At 39.9% G+C, this 12,983-nt stretch overlaps 1 protein-coding gene across 1 annotated transcript in view; it reads left to right on the top strand.

Moving 5' to 3' along the window:
- Positions 1–12,983, top strand: part of LOC133565001 (POU class 2 homeobox associating-factor 2-like) — a 32,235-nt gene that overhangs the window by 13,199 nt on the left and 6,053 nt on the right. Inside the window, exon 3 of the mRNA XM_061919496.1 lies at positions 12,741–12,780. Within this exon, the coding sequence (XP_061775480.1) occupies positions 12,741–12,780 (40 nt within the window). The remainder of the gene's footprint in view (positions 1–12,740; positions 12,781–12,983) is intronic.

Below are 12,983 nucleotides of genomic sequence, written 5' to 3'. Positions count from 1 at the left end.
CATTTCGACAGATGTTGTTCATTTTGACATATGTCGTAGTTTTCGACAGATGTTGTCCATTTTGACAGATGTCCATTTCGACAGATGTTGTCTTCCTTGCGCATCCACTTTGATATCAGTGTCGCAACAGTATCGGTCCAAACAGCAGCAGTCAATGAAGAGAGGGCCACTTGGTGGGGTGTCACACCAAATTTCTTCCCCCTACAAAAACCTTCCCCTCGGAAGAAATTTGGCGTGACAGCCCACCAAGTTATATGACTCTTAAGGGTCACAGCTGCAAAATTAGCAGAGCAAAAATAGCTTGAAAGGTTAGCATGCTGCAATGCTAATATTTTTTTCTCACCGTTATATTTCAATGACAATCAGCCAATTATAATGCTTTTAAAACAGGCAGCTGTGTGGGCTGATTTAAGGGCCTTCCACCCTCATTGGGGTCCTTCAAACATTAGAGGGGCTGTCACGGCAAATTTCTTCCGGGGGGAAGGTTTTTGTAGGGGGGAAGGAATTTGGCGTGACACCTCCTTCCCACCATTATGTTCCACTCAAACTCCGTAGTAAGTAGTAAAACCTTAAAGTCACATCTTAAGTGCACAGGAAGCCAGTGCAGGTGAGCCAGTATTGGTATATATATATATATATATATATATATATATATATATATATATATATATATATATATATATATGTATATATACATATAAAGGTATACACAGTGTAGGCGTAATATGATCAAACTTTCTTGTTCTTGTCAAAAATCTAGCAGCCGCATTTTGTACCAACTGTAATCTTTTAATGCTAGACATGGGGAGACCCCAAAATAATAGGTTACAGTAATTGAGACGAGACGTAAAAAACGCATGGATAATGATCTCAGCGTCGTTAGTGGACAAAATAGAGCGAATTTTAGCGATATTACGGAGATGAAAGAAGGCCGTTTTAGTAACACTCTTAATTTTTGACTCAAAGGAGAGAGTTGTTTTAGTAACACTCTTAATGTTTGACTCAAAGGAGAGAGTTGTTGTAGTAACACTCTTAATGTGTGACTCAAAGGAGAGAGTTGTTTTAGTAACACTCTTAATGTGTGACTCAAAGGAGAGAGTTGTTTTAGTAACACTCCTAATGTGTGCCTCAAAGGAGAGAGTTGTTTTAGTAACACTCCTAATGTGTGCCTCAAAGGAGAGAGTTGTTTTAGTAACACTCTTAATGTGTGACTCAAAGGAGAGAGTTGTTTTAGTAACGCTCCTAATGTGTGACTCAAAGGAGAGAGTTGTTTTAGTAACGCTCCTAATGTGTGCCTCAAAGGAGAGAGTTGTTTTAGTAACACTCTTAATGTGTGACTCAAAGGAGAGAGTTGTTTTAGTAACACTCCTAATGTGTGCCTCAAAGGAGAGAGTTGTTTTAGTAACACTCCTAATGTGTGCCTCAAAGGAGAGAGTTGTTTTAGTAACACTCCTAATGTGTGCCTCAAAGGAGAGAGTTGTTTTAGTAACACTCTTAATGTGTGACTCAAAGGAGAGAGTTGTTTTAGTAACACTCTTAATGTGTGACTCAAAGGAGAGAGTTGTTTTAGTAACACTCTTAATGTGTGACTCAAAGGAGAGAGTTGTTTTAGTAACACTCTTAATGTGTGACTCAAAGGAGAGAGTTGTTTTAGTAACACTCCTAATGTGTGCCTCAAAGGAGAGAGTTGTTTTAGTAACACTCTCAATGTGTGACTCAAAGGAGAGAGTTGTTTTAGTAACACTCTTAATGTGTGACTCAAAGGAGAGAGTTGTTTTAGTAACACTCTTAATGTGTGACTCAAAGGAGAGAGTTGTTTTAGTAACACTCCTAATGTGTGCCTCAAAGGAGAGAGTTGTTTTAGTAACACTCTTAATGTGTGACTCAAAGGAGAGAGTTGTTTTAGTAACGCTCCTAATGTGTGACTCAAAGGAGAGAGTTGTTTTAGTAACGCTCCTAATGTGTGCCTCAAAGGAGAGAGTTGTTTTAGTAACACTCTTAATGTGTGACTCAAAGGAGAGAGTTGTTTTAGTAACACTCCTAATGTGTGCCTCAAAGGAGAGGGTTGTTTTAGTAACACTCTTAATGTGTGACTCAAAGGAGAGAGTTGTTTTAGTAACACTCTTCATGTGTGACTCAAAGGAGAGAGTTGTTTTAGTAACACTCTTAATGTGTGACTCAAAGGAGAGAGTTGTTTTAGTAACACTCTCAATGTGTGACTCAAAGGAGAGAGTTGTTTTAGTAACACTCTTCATGTGTGACTCAAAGGAGAGAGTTGTTTTAGTAACACTCTTAATGTGTGACTCAAAGGAGAGAGTTGTTTTAGTAACACTCTCAATGTGTGACTCAAAGGAGAGAGTTGTTTTAGTAACACTCTTAATGTGTGACTCAAAGGAGAGAGTTGTTTTAGTAACACTCTTAATGTGTGACTCAAAGGAGAGAGTTGTTTTAGTAACACTCCTAATGTGTGCCTCAAAGGAGAGGGTTGTTTTAGTAACGCTCCTAATGTGTGCCTCAAAGGAGAGAGTTGTTTTAGTAACACTCTTAATGTGTGACTCAAAGGAGAGAGTTGTTTTAGTAACACTCCTAATGTGTGCCTCAAAGGAGAGGGTTGTTTTAGTAACACTCTTAATGTGTGACTCAAAGGAGAGAGTTGTTTTAGTAACACTCTTCATGTGTGACTCAAAGGAGAGAGTTGTTTTAGTAACACTCTTAATGTGTGACTCAAAGGAGAGAGTTGTTTTAGTAACACTCTCAATGTGTGACTCAAAGGAGAGAGTTGTTTTAGTAACACTCTTCATGTGTGACTCAAAGGAGAGAGTTGTTTTAGTAACACTCTTAATGTGTGACTCAAAGGAGAGAGTTGTTTTAGTAACACTCTCAATGTGTGACTCAAAGGAGAGAGTTGTTTTAGTAACACTCTTAATGTGTGACTCAAAGGAGAGAGTTGTTTTAGTAACACTCTTAATGTGTGACTCAAAGGAGAGAGTTGTTTTAGTAACACTCCTAATGTGTGCCTCAAAGGAGAGGGTTGTTTTAGTAACGCTCCTAATGTGTGCCTCAAAGGAGAGAGTTGTTTTAGTAACACTCTTAATGTGTGACTCAAAGGAGAGAGTTGTTTTAGTAACACTCTTCATGTGTGACTCAAAGGAGAGAGTTGTTTTAGTAACACTCTTAATGTGTGACTCAAAGGAGAGAGTTGTTTTAGTAACACTCTCAATGTGTGACTCAAAGGAGAGAGTTGTTTTAGTAACACTCTTAATGTGTGACTCAAAGGAGAGAGTTGTTTTAGTAACACTCTTAATGTGTGACTCAAAGGAGAGAGTTGTTTTAGTAACACTCTTAATGTGTGACTCAAAGGAGAGAGTTGTTTTAGTAACACTCTTCATGTGTGACTCAAAGGAGAGAGTTGTTTTAGTAACACTCTTAATGTGTGACTCAAAGGAGAGAGTTGTTTTAGTAACACTCTCAATGTGTGACTCAAAGGAGAGAGTTGTTTTAGTAACACTCTTAATGTGTGACTCAAAGGAGAGAGTTGTTTTAGTAACACTCTTAATGTGTGACTCAAAGGAGAGAGTTGTTTTAGTAACACTCCTAATGTGTGCCTCAAAGGAGAGAGTTGTTTTAGTAACACTCTTAATGTGTGACTCAAAGGAGAGAGTTGTTTTAGTAACGCTCCTAATGTGTGACTCAAAGGAGAGAGTTGTTTTAGTAACGCTCCTAATGTGTGCCTCAAAGGAGAGAGTTGTTTTAGTAACACTCTTAATGTGTGACTCAAAGGAGAGAGTTGTTTTAGTAACACTCCTAATGTGTGCCTCAAAGGAGAGAGTTGTTTTAGTAACACTCTTAATGTGTGACTCAAAGGAGAGAGTTGTTTTAGTAACACTCTTAATGTGTGACTCAAAGGAGAGAGTTGTTTTAGTAACACTCCTAATGTGTGCCTCAAAGGAGAGAGTTGTTTTAGTAACACTCTTAATGTGTGACTCAAAGGAGAGAGTTGTTTTAGTAACACTCCTAATGTGTGCCTCAAAGGAGAGAGTTGTTTTAGTAACACTCTTAATGTGTGACTCAAAGGAGAGAGTTGTTTTAGTAACGCTCCTAATGTGTGACTCAAAGGAGAGAGTTGTTTTAGTAACGCTCCTAATGTGTGCCTCAAAGGAGAGAGTTGTTTTAGTAACACTCTTAATGTGTGACTCAAAGGAGAGAGTTGTTTTAGTAACACTCCTAATGTGTGCCTCAAAGGAGAGGGTTGTTTTAGTAACGCTCCTAATGTGTGCCTCAAAGGAGAGAGTTGTTTTAGTAACACTCTTAATGTGTGACTCAAAGGAGAGAGTTGTTTTAGTAACACTCTTCATGTGTGACTCAAAGGAGAGAGTTGTTTTAGTAACACTCTTAATGTGTGACTCAAAGGAGAGAGTCGGGTGTAAGATAATACTCAGATTCTTTACCGAGTCGCCTTGTTTAATTGTTTGGTTGTCAAATGTTAGAGTTGTATTATTAAATAGAGGTCGGTGTCTAGCAGGACCGATAATCATCATCTCTGTTTTTTTGGCGTTAAGTTGCAAAAAGTTAGCGGACATCCATTGTTTAATTTCATGAAGACACGCCTCCAGCTGACTACAATCCGGCGTGTTGGTCAGCTTTAGGGGCATGTAGAGTTGGGTGTCATCACCATAGCAGTGAAAGCTAACATGTATGATGTCATCAGCATAGCCGTGAAAGCTAACATGTATGATGTCATCATCATAGCAGTGAAAGCTAACACCGTATGATGTCATCATCATAGCCGTGAAAGCTAACACCGTATGATGTCATCATCATAGCAGTGAAAGCTAACACCGTATGATGTCATCATCATAGCAGTGAAAGCTAACATGTATGATGTCATCATCATAGCCGTGAAAGCTAACATGTATGATGTCATCATCATAGCAGTGAAAGCTAACACCGTATGATGTCATCATCATAGCCGTGAAAGCTAACATGTATGATGTCATCAGCATAGCCGTGAAAGCTAACACCGTATGATGTCATCATCATAGCAGTGAAAGCTAACACCGTATGATGTCATCATCATAGCAGTGAAAGCTAACATGTATGATGTCATCATCATAGCCGTGAAAGCTAACATGTATGATGTCATCATCATAGCCGTGAAAGCTAACATGTATGATGTCATCAGCATAGCAGTGAAAGCTAACATGTATGATGTCATCAGCATAGCAGTGAAAGCTAACATGTATGATGTCATCATCATAGCAGTGAAAGCTAACATGTATGATGTCATCAGCATAGCAGTGAAAGCTAACATGTATGATGTCATCAGCATAGCAGTGAAAGCTAACATGTATGATGTCATCAGCATAGCAGTGAAAGCTAACATGTATGATGTCATCAGCATAGCAGTGAAAGCTAACATGTATGATGTCATCATCATAGCCGTGAAAGCTAACATGTATGATGTCATCATCATAGCAGTGAAAGCTAACACCGTATGATGTCATCATCATAGCCGTGAAAGCTAACATGTATGATGTCATCATCATAGCAGTGAAAGCTAACATGTATGATGTCATCAGCATAGCAGTGAAAGCTAACATGTATGATGTCATCAGCATAGCAGTGAAAGCTAACATGTATGATGTCATCAGCATAGCAGTGAAAGCTAACATGTATGATGTCATCAGCATAGCAGTGAAAGCTAACATGTATGATGTCATCAGCATAGCAGTGAAAGCTAACATGTATGATGTCATCAGCATAGCAGTGAAAGCTAACATGTATGATGTCATCAGCATAGCAGTGAAAGCTAACATGTATGATGTCATCAGCATAGCAGTGAAAGCTAACATGTATGATGTCATCAGCATAGCAGTGAAAGCTAACATGTATGATGTCATCAGCATAGCAGTGAAAGCTAACATGTATGATGTCATCAGCATAGCAGTGAAAGCTAACATGTATGATGTCATCAGCATAGCAGTGAAAGCTAACATGTATGATGTCATCAGCATAGCAGTGAAAGCTAACATATATGATGTCATCAGCATAGCAGTGAAAGCTAACATGTATGATGTCATCAGCATAGCAGTGAAAGCTAACACCGTATGATGTCATCATCATAGCCGTGAAAGCTAACATGTATGATGTCATCATCATAGCAGTGAAAGCTAACACCGTATGATGTCATCATCATAGCCGTGAAAGCTAACATGTATGATGTCATCATCATAGCAGTGAAAGCTAACATGTATGATGTCATCAGCATAGCAGTGAAAGCTAACATGTATGATGTCATCAGCATAGCAGTGAAAGCTAACATGTATGATGTCATCAGCATAGCAGTGAAAGCTAACATGTATGATGTCATCAGCATAGCAGTGAAAGCTAACATGTATGATGTCATCATCATAGCAGTGAAAGCTAACATGTATGATGTCATCATCATAGCAGTGAAAGCTAACATGTATGATGTCATCAGCATAGCAGTGAAAGCTAACATGTATGATGTCATCAGCATAGCAGTGAAAGCTAACATGTATGATGTCATCAGCATAGCAGTGAAAGCTAACATATATGATGTCATCAGCATAGCAGTGAAAGCTAACATGTATGATGTCATCAGCATAGCAGTGAAAGCTAACACCGTATGATGTCATCAGCATAGCAGTGAAAGCTAACATGTATGATGTCATCAGCATAGCAGTGAAAGCTAACATGTATGATGTCATCAGCATAGCAGTGAAAGCTAACATGTATGATGTCATCAGCATAGCAGTGAAAGCTAACACCGTATGATGTCATCAGCATAGCAGTGAAAGCTAACATGTATGATGTCATCATCATAGCCGTGAAAGCTAACATGTATGATGTCATCAGCATAGCAGTGAAAGCTAACATGTATGATGTCATCATCATAGCAGTGAAAGCTAACATGTATGATGTCATCAGCATAGCAGTGAAAGCTAACACCGTATGATGTCATCAGCATAGCAGTGAAAGCTAACATGTATGATGTCATCATCATAGCAGTGAAAGCTAACATGTATGATGTCATCAGCATAGCAGTGAAAGCTAACACCGTATGATGTCATCAGCATAGCAGTGAAAGCTAACATGTATGATGTCATCATCATAGCCGTGAAAGCTAACATGTATGATGTCATCAGCATAGCAGTGAAAGCTAACATGTATGATGTCATCAGCATAGCAGTGAAAGCTAACATGTATGATGTCATCATCATAGCAGTGAAAGCTAACATGTATGATGTCATCAGCATAGCAGTGAAAGCTAACATGTATGATGTCATCAGCATAGCCGTGAAAGCTAACATGTATGATGTCATCATCATAGCCGTGAAAGCTAACATGTATGATGTCATCAGCATAGCAGTGAAAGCTAACATGTATGATGTCATCAGCATAGCAGTGAAAGCTAACATGTATGATGTCATCATCATAGCAGTGAAAGCTAACATGTATGATGTCATCAGCATAGCAGTGAAAGCTAACATGTATGATGTCATCAGCATAGCAGTGAAAGCTAACACCGTATGATGTCATCAGCATAGCCGTGAAAGCTAACATGTATGATGTCATCAGCATAGCAGTGAAAGCTAACATGTATGATGTCATCAGCATAGCAGTGAAAGCTAACATGTATGATGTCATCAGCATAGCAGTGAAAGCTAACATGTATGATGTCATCATCATAGCCGTGAAAGCTAACATGTATGATGTCATCAGCATAGCAGTGAAAGCTAACATGTATGATGTCATGTAGATGCTGAAGAATGCAGGGCCAAGGACTGAAACCTGGGGAACTCCACACGTTACCCTAACATAGTCCGAGGTCACATTGTTATGGGAGACACACTGCATCCTGTCATGAGTCCTGACATAGTCCGAGGTCACATTGTTATGGGAGACACACTGCATCCTGTCATGAGTCCTAACATAGTCCGAGGTCACATTGTTATGGGAGACACACTGCATCCTGTCATGAGTCCTGACATAGTCCGAGGTCACATTGTTATGGGAGACACACTGCATCCTGTCATGAGTCCTGACATAGTCCGAGGTCACATTGTTATGGGAGACACACTGCATCCTGTCACGAGTCCTAACATAGTCCGAGGTCACATTGTTATGGGAGACACACTGCATCCTGTCATGAGTCCTGACATAGTCCGAGGTCACATTGTTATGGGAGACACACTGCATCCTGTCATGAGTCCTGACATAGTCCGAGGTCACATTGTTATGGGAGACACACTGCATCCTGTCATGAGTCCTGACATAGTCCGAGGTCACATTGTTATGGGAGACACACTGCATCCTGTCATGAGTCCTGACATAGTCCGAGGTCACATTGTTATGGGAGACACACTGCATCCTGTCATGAGTCCTAACATAGTCCGAGGTCACATTGTTATGGGAGACACACTGCATCCTGTCATGAGTCCTAACATAGTCCGAGGTCACATTGTTATGGGAGACACACTGCATCCTGTCATGAGTCCTAACATAGTCCGAGGTCACATTGTTATGGGAGACACACTGCATCCTGTCATGAGTCCTGACATAGTCCGAGGTCACATTGTTATGGGAGACACACTGCATCCTGTCACAAGTCCTAACATAGTCCGAGGTCACATTGTTATGGGAGACACACTGCATCCTGTCATGAGTCCTAACATAGTCCGAGGTCACATTGTTATGGGAGACACACTGCATCCTGTCATGAGTCCTGACATAGTCCGAGGTCACATTGTTATGGGAGACACACTGCATCCTGTCATGAGTCCTAACATAGTCCGAGGTCACATTGTTATGGGAGACACACTGCATCCTGTCATGAGTCCTAACATAGTCCGAGGTCACATTGTTATGGGAGACACACTGCATCCTGTCATGAGTCCTGACATAGTCCGAGGTCACATTGTTATGGGAGACACACTGCATCCTGTCATGAGTCCTAACATAGTCCGAGGTCACATTGTTATGGGAGACACACTGCATCCTGTCATGAGTCCTAACATAGTCCGAGGTCACATTGTTATGGGAGACACACTGCATCCTGTCATGAGTCCTAACATAGTCCGAGGTCACATTGTTATGGGAGACACACTGCATCCTGTCATGAGTCCTAACATAGTCCGAGGTCACATTGTTATGGGAGACACACTGCATCCTGTCATGAGTCCTAACATAGTCCGAGGTCACATTGTTATGGGAGACACACTGCATCCTGTCACGAGTCCTGACATAGTCCGAGGTCACATTGTTATGGGAGACACACTGCATCCTGTCATGAGTCCTAACATAGTCCGAGGTCACATTGTTATGGGAGACACACTGCATCCTGTCATGAGTCCTAACATAGTCCGAGGTCACATTGTTATGGGAGACACACTGCATCCTGTCATGAGTCCTAACATAGTCCGAGGTCACATTGTTATGGGAGACACACTGCATCCTGTCATGAGTCCTAACATAGTCCGAGGTCACATTGTTATGGGAGACACACTGCATCCTGTCATGAGTCCTGACATAGTCCGAGGTCACATTGTTATGGGAGACACACTGCATCCTGTCATGAGTCCTGACATAGTCCGAGGTCACATTGTTATGGGAGACACACTGCATCCTGTCATGAGTCCTAACATAGTCCGAGGTCACATTGTTATGGGAGACACACTGCATCCTGTCATGAGTCCTAACATAGTCCGAGGTCACATTGTTATGGGAGACACACTGCATCCTGTCATGAGTCCTAACATAGTCCGAGGTCACATTGTTATGGGAGACACACTGCATCCTGTCATGAGTCCTGACATAGTCCGAGGTCACATTGTTATGGGAGACACACTGCATCCTGTCACAAGTCCTAACATAGTCCGAGGTCACATTGTTATGGGAGACACACTGCATCCTGTCATGAGTCCTAACATAGTCCGAGGTCACATTGTTATGGGAGACACACTGCATCCTGTCATGAGTCCTGACATAGTCCGAGGTCACATTGTTATGGGAGACACACTGCATCCTGTCATGAGTCCTAACATAGTCCGAGGTCACATTGTTATGGGAGACACACTGCATCCTGTCATGAGTCCTAACATAGTCCGAGGTCACATTGTTATGGGAGACACACTGCATCCTGTCATGAGTCCTGACATAGTCCGAGGTCACATTGTTATGGGAGACACACTGCATCCTGTCATGAGTCCTAACATAGTCCGAGGTCACATTGTTATGGGAGACACACTGCATCCTGTCATGAGTCCTAACATAGTCCGAGGTCACATTGTTATGGGAGACACACTGCATCCTGTCATGAGTCCTAACATAGTCCGAGGTCACATTGTTATGGGAGACACACTGCATCCTGTCACGAGTCCTGACATAGTCCGAGGTCACATTGTTATGGGAGACACACTGCATCCTGTCATGAGTCCTAACATAGTCCGAGGTCACATTGTTATGGGAGACACACTGCATCCTGTCATGAGTCCTAACATAGTCCGAGGTCACATTGTTATGGGAGACACACTGCATCCTGTCATGAGTCCTAACATAGTCCGAGGTCACATTGTTATGGGAGACACACTGCATCCTGTCATGAGTCCTAACATAGTCCGAGGTCACATTGTTATGGGAGACACACTGCATCCTGTCACGAGTCCTGACATAGTCCGAGGTCACATTGTTATGGGAGACACACTGCATCCTGTCATGAGTCCTAACATAGTCCGAGGTCACATTGTTATGGGAGACACACTGCATCCTGTCATGAGTCCTAACATAGTCCGAGGTCACATTGTTATGGGAGACACACTGCATCCTGTCATGAGTCCTAACATAGTCCGAGGTCACATTGTTATGGGAGACACACTGCATCCTGTCATGAGTCCTAACATAGTCCGAGGTCACATTGTTATGGGAGACATGAGTCCTTCATGAAGCAAAAGAGGAAGTCGTCTTCATGGCAAATCTCATTCAAATTCTGCCCTCAAAATTTGCTTGGCGTTGTCGTCATGAGCTGCTTGTCCACTTTTTGTGTTTGCTCTCTCATTCTGACACTTTGTGTACATCTTTGTATTATACAACTTTGTGTACATCTTTGTGTAATACAACTTTGTGTACATCTTTGTATTATACAACTTTGTGTACATCTTTGTGTAATACAACTTTGTGTACATCTTTGTATTATACAACTTTGTGTACATCTTTGTGTAATACAACTTTGTGTACATCTTTGTATTATACAACTTTGTGTACATCTTTGTATTATACAACTTTGTGTACATCTTTGTATTATACAACTTTGTGTACATCTTCGTGTAATACAACTTTGTGTACATCTTTGTATTATACAACTTTGTGTACATCTTTGTATAATACAACTTTGTGTACATCTTTGTATTATACAACTTTGTGTACATCTTCGTGTAATACAACTTTGTGTACATCTTTGTATTATACAACTTTGTGTACATCTTCGTGTAATACAACTTTGTGTACATCTTTGTATTATACAACTTTGTGTACATCTTTGTATAATACAACTTTGTGTACATCTTCGTGTAATACAACTTTGTGTACATCTTTGTGTAATACAACTTTGTGTACATCTTTGTGTAGTACAACTTTGTGTACATCTTTGTATTATACAACTTTGTGTACATCTTTGTGTAATACAACTTTGTGTACATCTTTGTGTAGTACAACTTTGTGTACATCTTTGTATTATACAACTTTGTGTACATCTTCGTGTAATACAACTTTGTGTACATCTTTGTATAATACAACTTTGTGTACATCTTTGTATTATACAACTTTGTGTACATCTTTGTATTATACAACTTTGTGTACATCTTTGTGTGATACAACTTTGTGTACATCTTTGTGTAATACAACTTTGTGTACATCTTTGTGTAATACAACTTTGTGTACATCTTTGTGTAATACAACTTTGTGTACATCTTTGTGTAATACAACTTTGTGTACATCTTTGTGTAATACAACTTTCTGTACATCTTTGTGTCATACAACTTTGTGTACATCTTTGTGTAATACAACTTTGTGTACATCTTTGTGTAATACAACATCTTTACCAATCATCAAACATGTGATGTATGATTGAAGAAAAACATGCTATTTTCCTTTTATAACTGAATGAAAAGATGTATATTGTAATTAAACGTGTTATAATAATTGTATAGTATAATGAAATATGGCTGTTATAGTAATTGTATAATTGAATTAAAATGTGTGATATAAATGATGTAATTTATTAAAACATCTTATATTATTTTTCAAATGGAATAAAAATGTGTCCTATTAATTGTCGAATTAAAAAAGGCATGCATGTTATGTTTATTGTGTACTCTAATAAATGATGTCAATGTATTTATGTCCCTTGATAAAAACCTGCATGTAGAATTAAAAGGTTTATTAGTTGCATGGTCTAATAAAAAAGGTTATATTGGAATAAACTAGTGTAAAAACTGAAAAGAGGCCTGTTTGATCAAGTGTTAAAGTTGTATAAAAAGCCTGTTGATTTAAGTCTGTAAAAACATTAGAATGTTTTCTTTTTAAAGTGTGGCCTTTTCTGAGTCTGTCTCTGCTGGAGCTGGACTAGGATGATGGACTACAACTCAGGCACTAGAAAGAATGATATTATTAGTAGAATAAATATAATAACCTTTTATTCCAAGTCATGTTTTTTTTCCCAGGGGGATTCATCAAGTCCACCTTCTCTAGTCCACTTGTCAGGTGAGTCCAAAGAATGTTTCTGTCCATGGATCCAAATCACCAGAGCTGAACTGCAAACAAGACGGTCCTATTAGTGGGCGTGTCCTTACATTAGTGGGCGTGTCCTTCCATGCAAACAAGGACGGTCCTATTAGTGGGCGTGTCCTTACATTAGTGGGCGTGTCCTTCCATGCAAACAAAGACGGTCCTATTAGTGGGCGTGT

The sequence above is a fragment of the Nerophis ophidion genome, linkage group LG13, assembly GCF_033978795.1.
Source record: "Nerophis ophidion isolate RoL-2023_Sa linkage group LG13, RoL_Noph_v1.0, whole genome shotgun sequence".
NCBI lineage: Eukaryota > Metazoa > Chordata > Actinopteri > Syngnathiformes > Syngnathidae > Nerophis > Nerophis ophidion.
Note: the sequence above shows the minus strand (reverse complement) of the source record. Positions and strands in the feature narration are given on the sequence as shown.